The sequence below is a fragment of the Canis lupus genome, chromosome 16 (genome assembly GCF_048164855.1).
Source record: "Canis lupus baileyi chromosome 16, mCanLup2.hap1, whole genome shotgun sequence".
NCBI lineage: Eukaryota > Metazoa > Chordata > Mammalia > Carnivora > Canidae > Canis > Canis lupus.
The window spans coordinates 40,027,276-40,036,393 of NC_132853.1; the positions used below are offsets into that span (position 1 = coordinate 40,027,276).

Sequence of the window (9,118 nt, forward strand, 5' to 3'; positions counted from 1 at the left end):
AGCCCTCGGGGCATACTTATAAACCACCCCAATGCTGTGTGGCCAAGCCACTATGGAGTGCGGGGGGCCTGCAGGGAGGGGGCAGGCTCCCTGGGGATGAACAGGTGTCCCCAGCCCGGGCTCTGGCCCCACTATTGGTCCCAGGCTCTGGGTGAATCTGTGAGTGCCAGATGGCAGGTGGTCCTCTCATTTCACGTGTGTTTCCTGCCCCCTTTCCAAGGGTGGGGACTATCACAGCCCATCATGCTGGTCTGCACCACCCAGGGGCCCTCAGCAGAACCAGATCAAGTTCAGTTAGAGCCTTGTTCTGCGCCTGGTGGCTCCAGTCCCCCTGTTCTCCTCAACCTCCTACCCCCACCCCCACCGCACTGCATAAGGACTGAAGGAGTACTGTCAGCTTCAGCACTGTGCCCACCACCTCTAAACTGGGTCCTGCAGGGTCCCGCCAGGCCAGGGCATGTGTCTCCTCCTTCCCCCCAGGGCCAGTGCAGAAGCGCAGAGTGATGCCGTGTCATGGACAGAGGGTTACCGCCGCATGGTCTCCTTATGGAAAGCACTGCCTGGTCACACTTTCAGGGTGTGGGCATGGCAGAGAAAGAGTCACAGGGCCTGGCTACTGCTGGGCCTGGCCTGGGCCTGGAAATCAGGTGTGTGTGTCCATCACATGAGAGCGGGTAAAGCAGTGCCAAGGGCGGTTATAGACCGGTTCCCTGATGGAGGTGAAATATTTTGTGCAGGCTAATGGGTGGATATGGATGAACCGTGGAGTCCCACAGCTGGGTCCCCCAGTCTGGCCACAGGCACACATCCCCAGCAACCTGGGTTGGCTTGGGGTGCCTGGACAAAAAAATTCCAGCCACCAAAATTCCCCTACACCATCCCCAAAGGGACCACAGGTCTCAGCCCCCAGTCACTACACCATCCTGTGGCTCTACCTACCCAGGTGTGGGTTGAGCACTCTTGGAAAGAGTGGGGCTTCCCCTCTCTGGGCCCAGGACCACCCCCTGGGGACTCCCATCCTTAGCAGGCAACCTCTGCCTCTACTGGCCCAGCTCTCCGCACCTGCCTTCTCTCCATCTGGCCTCCTGAGCCACCCACCCACTCACTTTGTGGGCAGGACCTTCTTCCTGGGCAGAAGAGCCAAGTCCCAGCTATCTTTGGCCACGCCCACGCTGTGACCCCTCCTCACTAACGCCATCAGTAGGGGTGGGCCCCCAGAATCCGCAGAGAGAGAAGGCCCCTGCCTAAGAGCCGGGGGCAGAGCAGGAGGTGAGACTCTCATCTCCTCTTCCCAGCACAACCCAGACAAGGGCTGAGTCACTGTTCCTTGGAACCTCAGTGTCCCTATCCACACTCTTGGATATGGGGCACCTCTTCCCAGGCCCTCCCCACTTCCTGGGACTGTCATTCCGACAAATGAGATCACTCTCTCAATGAGCCATCCTCAACCCAGGGCTGGTTCTTCTGGTTGTAGCTGGAAATGCAGTGGGGCCTGGTGGGTACAGTGCCTCCCCCTGCCCTCCATCCTTTACTGCTGCTCAGGCAGGTGGGAGACGCCAGCTGCTGGCCGAGTGGAGTCCACACTCCCAGGCTGCCCTGAGTGACTGCAGCTGCCTCTGAGACACGGGCTCTGGACTCCAGCCAGCAGTCCCTGCCAAAGGCAAGGAACTCACTGTCCTCATCGCGCCGGGATCAGGGCTGGAAGGACCATCAGCTGGGCTCATCTCCCTCCCCAGTTACTGAAGTCTCTGAGGTCCAGAGCAGGCCTGGGACCTGTCCAAAGTCCCACACCCACCTGGACACCTCATAGACCATGCTCTAACCACCACTAGTCCCGAGCCCTGCACCCCGCCAGGTCTCGCGGCTCTGGCCCATATGAGGGTCTGATCCCCACCTTCAGTCTCCGGCACCAGGAGGGCCCTGGTCTGATTCCACAACAGAAGCCTGACCTGTCAGTGAATTGGGGTGGGAGCGCCCTTCCTCTCATTAACCCCTTCCACCCACCCTCATTTCCTGAAGAAAACCGGGAAGGCTCGCCCTGCTCTGTGGCTTCCAGATTTACTCAAAGGAAGACTTCCAGGTATTGGGGCTCCTCCTCAACTGGCCCATTGCCTGACACCAGAGTGAAAAGGGCTGGGGCCCAGAGGGTCCTGGGAGTGGCTAGGGCAGGACTGCTCCTCCCACCTTCCCCTCTCCCAGGCTACCAGGGAGGCGGTGCTTCTCCCTGCCCTACCCTGGCACAGCCCCCTTTCCACCCCATCCTGAACAACGGGCTGACCATTTGAGGAAATATCCCTGAGGTAAGTCCCACCCTTTCTCCCACACCTGCCGAGGCCCACAGCCTTCTCTAGAAGCAGAGTCTGCAACCCATAGTCCTGGGGTGAGGAAATAGAAGTACCCCTGGAAGCCCCCAAATTCCCTTGGGGGGATTCTTGAGACTCACAAAGGAACTTGAGCCCTAACCACCCAGCCTGCCTCCTCACCTTCCCTATGCTCGTGCCTTTTCCAGGAGGATCCTGACTCCCATCCTTGCCCATCCCCTGCCCCCTCTCAGAGCAATTGACTGGATGTGTCATCCTTTAGGACTCCGGCTCCCACCTGACATCTCCTCGGCCATTTATAGATGAGGAAATGAAGTTCAGCAAGGCAAAGCCACACTGCCCAAGGTAATGGACCCCCTTACCTTGAAGAAGAAGAGCAAGAAGAGGTCACCCGAGACCTTCCCAGATATGCTGGCCCCACCCTGGTTCTGGTATTGCCTGGACCACTGTCCCAAGGATCACTGACCCTTAGGAGATACAAATGGTTCCCCAAGCTCTGCCCAGACCTACTCTTTACCACGATCCTAGATGACGCTTAACCTCCAAGTCAACAATAGTCTGTGTCCACAGACTCCTCTCCTGCCCTCATTTCCCCCAGTTCACCCATTGCTCGCTAGGGCCCACCTCAGTGGCCATAATCAGGACACATTCCATATCTGAGTCAACAAGCTTTATTGGTCAGGCGGAGGGGTATGGGAAAGGGACCGAAGCCAGGAGCTGAGGCTGCAGGGGAACTCTGAGCGGCTGACCAGGAAGGCAGAGCTCTCAGCGGGTGGTCTGGTGCACCTGCTCCCGGGAGGAGATGACCTTGCCGTCCTGGACTTCTTCCACGATGGTGCGCACCTGGCGGGTGGTCACGGCTGTACGAGACAGACACTTGGAGGTGGGCAGGGGCCAGGAGACCCTGGCTCAGCCCCCAGCCCCCCGGGTGGAACCAGCTGTTTTCTCCGCCGCTGCTTGCTGTCCATGCCTCTACTCGCCTCTCAATACCACATCCAGACCTGTGTCCCTCCTGCTCTTGCCACTCCCTCTTCCATCCCATCCCTGTGCTGTTGCGCCTGTGTGAATCCAGCCGCCCAGATGGGTGGTATGATCCTGACCCACTGTGTCCCTCTGTGAGGTTGGACACTTCCCAATGGAGTCTGTCTCTGGTCTCCCCCATCACCAGACTGGGATCTCCAAGACAAGAACCAGATCCACATCACCCTCATTAGATTAGATACCCAGGGCCAGGATCTTATCTTCCCCATCAGACCAGGGTCTGGAGGACAAGGAACATGTCCCTTTCTCCCATCAGACTAGAGACCCCAGGGACAAGGCTGCCTTTGTGCATCTGTAGGGTCTCAAGAACAAAGACCATGAGACCACATCCCTAATCTCCCCGTCGGAAGAGAGTCTCCAGAGCTAGGACCACATCTTCCACATCAGATTAGGATCTCTAGGTAAGGACCATCTCTCTGTCCTGCCCCCTCATCTGATTCCCCTGAATATCAACCCCCTGGACCCTAACAGGTCCTTTCCCCCACCCCTGCTAAGGATCAACCATCATTTCCTGGAGCTCCTGGGAATCCTCCCCAACAATATGCAGATGGGTTGCCAGCCCCATGCACCCCCACCCTCAGCTACCGAGATCCTTACGTTCTTTGGGCTTGTACTGAGTCAGGCTGGGGGGAAAAAAAACAGAGAGGAGATTAGATTTGGGTCTGAGATTTCCACCCCTACCCCAGGTCCACAGCCCTGGCTCCTGACCCCCAACTCACTGGGCGTCCTCGCCCTCCAGCAGGCGGCGGTAGGTGGCGATCTCCTGCTCCAGTCTTGTCTTCACATCCAGCAGGATCTTGTACTCCTGGTTCTGCTGCTCCATCTCACAGCGCAGTTGGGCCAGCTGCTCCTCCACACTGCCGATCAGCCCCTGGATCTGGGACAGCTGCACGCAGTAGCGGTTCTCTGTCTCAGCCAGGCTACCTTCCAGGGATGCTTTCTGCAGGAAGGCAGGAGGACCAGGGGTCACCAAGGATACTCAGTGCCCCCTCCAGGGTCCCAGATGTGCCCCAGGCTTAGCAGCTCCCCTACCATGCTGAGCTGGGACTGCAGCTCAATCTCCAAGGCCTGCACAGTGCGCCGGAGTTCGGAAATCTCACTCTTACCGCTCTGTACCAGCTCGCTGTTGGTGGCCACCTCGCGGTTCAGCTCCTCTGTCTGCAGACAGGACACAGGACAGTGCAGCATTAGCTTGGGATCTCTTCTCTGAGTCAGATGACCCCCATGGTCTCCATATGCTCGGCCCAAATGGGCATCCCAGTCTCTCCTCACTCCACATAACTCCCCTGGATGTGATCACCTTCCTGACCTCCCCTGGGCCCCTTCCCAAACTTGACTGTAGGAGCAGTGCCTTCTCACCGGCATCCCACTTCCAGAAATGAGAGAAACCTTTGAAATGATGTGAAGCTTTATCTTTAGTCCCTCCAAGTAGAAGGCCCTAAAATAGGCAACTTGAGGACCAGCCAAGATATCAACCAGTCCCCTGCTGCCAGTTCCTGACCTCGTGAAAAGTTGGAAGCTCTTGGGGTCTTTATTCCTGCGGGGGGCTCTCCTCCCACCCCTAGATCCCAACTCTGGCCAAGCTCCTAGCCTATTGATGCAATGGGTGACCCTGGTCCCCTGGGATCCATGTGGCTCACTGAGGATAGAGCACCCCAAGATGCCAGGTACTAGGCATAAGCCAGGACTCGGTCTTTGCTCCCCACCCCCTGGGAGAGGCCTCTGGCCTGCTGCAGCCTCTACCTTGCTGAAGAACCAGTCCTCGGCGTCCTTGCGGTTCTTCTCTGCCATTTTCTCGTACTGGTCACGCATCTCAGACAGGATGCGGCTCAGGTCCACACCGGGGGCTGCATCCATCTCCACGTTGATCTCACCACCCACCTGGCCTCGCAGGGCATTCATCTCCTGTGGGGGGAGAGGGTTGTGGGTGTGGGCACTCGGCCTGTCCTGATCTCTTACTTCCAAACCTTCCCAGGCAAGCTCTCCAGACCCCTCCCAAGGAGCTCTCCTTCATTCTGCCTATCCTCTACCCTCTGCCCCTCCTGCTGACTCTTGTTCATCTGCTCTGTATGGGCTCTGTCCCTACCATCAGACTGGGGGTTCCCTGAGGACAGGTTCTATGTCTCCTCCATTAGACCAAGGGTTCTCCAAAGATAAAATCTAATTTTTAGGCCTGTACCCTTAAAATATCCCCTCTAATTCCCAAATTCCCACATAGGGTCCAGGTTCAAAGGCTTGAGTTGAAGCAAAGAGACCTCCTCACCTATCCCTTGTCCTCATGAGGGAGGCCAGGATGGGCAGAAGAGGCCTCTGCAGACGCTGGGAGGATCCCCAGAAGCAGGTAAGCAAGATGGTACTTGGAGGAGGCTACCTTACATGGGGATCATGGCTCCGCAGACAGGGCAGCCCCATAAGGCAACAGCCCTGGAGCACCTGCTCTGTGCTCTTCCCATGGTCTCAGGCTTGGCAAAGCCCCAGAGTCCTGTGACCCCCTGCAGCCTCTATGACCTGCTGCCCTACCACCTCACCTCCTCATGGTTCTTCCGCAGGTAAGCCAGCTCCTCCTTGAGGTTCTCAATCTGCATCTCCAGGTCAGCTCTGGACAGGGTCAGCTCATCCAGCACCCTGCGCAGGCCGTTGGTGTCAGCCTCCACGCTCACCCGCAGAGCCTGCTCCGTCTCAAACCTGCAAAAGGAACCAGAGACTTAGTCTTGATGCTTGGTGGTGCAGGTCCATGTCCTGGCCAAGGCTCTAAGAGCTTGTGAGGGTTGATAGGGGCAGAGGGGTGGAGTGGAACCAAACTGTAGCCCCAGGGCCATAGGACCATGTAAGGCAAAGCCCCACCACCACTCTTGGCTTCCTGCTTCTCTCTCTTATGCCCCCTGCCTCTCTCTCCTCCTTCTCCCTGCCTAAGCCCAGTGACCTTCAGAATTTACTGCATTTGCCACATCTGTGACTAAGAGGTGGACTCCTCCACCCCCAGCTCCTGACCCTTCCCACAGCAACTGTGGTCCTAGTGTGAGGAGGGGTGCCCCAGTTCCCCCCAGCCCACTGGCTAGGGCTCACTTGGTACGGAAGTCATCAGCAGCCAGGCGGGCATTGTCGATCTGCAGCAGGATATTGGCATTGTCCACAGTGGCCGTGAGGATCTGGGGAGAACAGGAGAGTGATAAGGTCATTGGTGGGGAGGAGCTCAGCCGGGACCAGGGTTATGAGATGGATCTTCTTGCCCGGAGGCCAGGATGTGGCTGCCTTCTCCAGGAAGGCTTCTTTCCTGCCCAGCCTCTCACCTTTACTGGGCAGCAATTATTGGCAGAGGCGGGGCCAGCAGGAGTCTGATAGGCGAAAACTTGCCTCTCCTCCTCCCGGACCCTGCCTCCCCCCACATGGACCCCCTTGCTGGGGTTTGCCCTCAATCAGAACAGGTGGACAGACGGGAGTGCCCAACGAGGGAGACAAGAATGGTCCCTGGGGCAGTAGATGTCCCAGAATCCCAAAAAGTGGAGGAGAGGTAAACAATCCCCTCATTTTACAGTTGGGGAGATGGTGCCTAAGAGGCTCCCTCAGAAGGGGCCCTACAGGACCCCTCACCAAAGAAGAGTTCCAAATCAGAAGTCATGACCCTGGCTAGGCCTCAACCCCAGACTCCAGCAGGCAGCTCTGCCCTTGGAGGTTTGCTGAGTCCTATTCTTGAGGGGGGCAGTGGGAGGGATGGGGAAGCCAGAAAAATCACCAAATAAGGCACACAGAGGAATTTCCGAGGTCCCGCCCCCTCTCTCCACCTCCTCCTCCAGCAGGTGCCATCAGGAACTCACTAGCTGCCTTCACCCCACCATGGCCCAAAATACCCCCCTTGCTTCAAGAAGAGAAGTACCCACGTATCCAGCAGCCCCCGGAGCCCAGACTCTACATGCATCCACGCATCTTATCCAATTACCTGAGGTGGTGGCAGTAAGCCCCACAATGGGGAAACCAAGGCTCAAAGCAGTTCCACGAGGCCTGCTTTTCCCTGGTCCAGCTGCTGCCCCTTAAAGGGGAACATGCCACACAGTGGCTCCAAGGTGGGCTCCCTGAGACCCTGTGACAGCCATCCAGGCTGACTCTGGGCCACAGTCAAGGGGAGGAGATGGAGAAGGAAAAGTCATACGCCCTACAGGCCCTGCCCCACAAGCAGGCCCTACCTTGTTCTTCAGGTCCTCAATAGTCTGGTAGTAGTGGCTGTAGTCGCGGGCAGGCCCCGGGGCCTGCTTCTGGTACCAGTCGCGGATCTTCACCTCCAGCTCGGTATTGGCCTCCTCCAGGGCGCGCACCTTGTCCAGGTAGGAGGCCAGGCGGTCATTGAGGTTCTGCATGGTGGCCTTCTCCCCGCCCGCCAGCAGCCCATCAACACCTCCAAAGCTGCCACCGTAAGCACTGCCAGAGCCGAAGTTGTAGCAGCTAGAATAGCCACTGCCCCCCAGGACACTGCCCAGGCCCCCAGCAGACCCCAGCCTGCAGGAGCCGGCACCCAGGCTGCCAGACAGCCGGCAGGAGGTGCGGGACGAGCCGCCCCCCAGCCCCGAGGAGCCCTTGATGGAGCTGGAGGAGGTGAACTGGCGGATAGTGGTGGTCATGGTGGCAGCAGCGGGCAGCAGGCAGGCACAGAGCGAGAGGGCTGGTGAGGAGGGAGACCCAAGGTGCGTGCTGCTGCCGGGGCTCGCCCGCGTCCTTTATAGGCCGCCAAGTGGGCGTAGCGATTACAACAGGATCGCTCCTCTGTTTCCATTCCCCTGAGCTTTCATCACTGCTGGCCGCCAGCCAGCTCCCAGGTGGCTGTGGGCCCCCTCCCCTCCCACCATCGGGGCTGTGCCTCCCTTCTCCGAACCCTCGTGCTGGGTGTCTGCAGACGCATGTGCGTGTCTCTGGTCTCAAGCCTGTCATCTGTGATTCAGGCAGGCCCTCCAGCTATGCTTTCCCATGACCTAATACGGAGAAGAGGAGAGATAGGACGTCACCGTCACCAGGCCCTCCCAGGCAGCTGCCACCCCAGCTCAGCCCACCTGGCCCCTGTGTCTGGTGGGGAAACTGGTTGGGGAACCAGGTAGCCCCCAGCCTGAGGGTGCTCTCCTCCACCACACATACACACACACACACACACACACAGACTGAGACCCTGTCCCACCTTGGAAACTGGACCTAAATCCCCTGGGCTCATCACACAATACAATGACCCTCAATTTACCACCCCATTTTACAGATAAGGAAACTGAGGCTCAGAGAGGGACAGTGCCCCACTGCCCCACCTAACTGCAGAACTGGGCTGGCAGGGTTCCTGCATCCTTTGTCCCCATTATTCCACAGCACCCACACTCCTCCCAGGGCCCCAGCACACTGCTCCCACTCTCTGCAGAACCCTGATACCAAGGAAGTACTCCAGGAGCTGTGATTCCACCTGGCCGGTTTTCTGACACTGACCCCCATCCCTGGAAACCCTGGTGACCCAGGCTCCTCTCTAATCTCCCCCCACCATCCTCCTGTAGGGAAGTATCCTGGACCAGGGTGGGCAAAGAAGAGCTTGGCTATAGATGGGACATGACAGCCTGGCAGGAGAGCATCCTGGTAAAAGGGGACTGGAAAAAACGGGGAGGGCCATGTCGCCCGCCACCCGTCTTAGTCCTCCTATGCCAGAAGAGGCCTCAGGGTGAGGTGAGGGGCATATACCTCAAGTCTGAGCCCACTGGAAATGTAGAGGACACTGTCTAAGGGTCTTCCTGGGA

General features: G+C 58.3%; 1 protein-coding gene across 1 annotated transcript; it reads right to left on the reverse strand.

The window, feature by feature from the left end:
* Positions 1–2,976: 2,976 nt before the first annotated feature.
* KRT17 (keratin 17) lies at positions 2,977–8,092 on the reverse strand. The gene is made up of 8 exons (XM_072780517.1): positions 7,544–8,092; positions 6,429–6,511; positions 5,891–6,047; positions 5,106–5,267; positions 4,395–4,520; positions 4,082–4,302; positions 3,960–3,985; positions 2,977–3,181 (listed from the first exon to the last, which is right to left on the reverse strand). The coding sequence occupies exons 1-8, from the start codon at positions 7,973–7,975 to the stop codon at positions 3,087–3,089; spliced, it is 1,302 nt and encodes a 433-aa protein (XP_072636618.1). The 5' UTR covers positions 7,976–8,092; the 3' UTR covers positions 2,977–3,086.
* Positions 8,093–9,118: the final 1,026 nt, after the last annotated feature.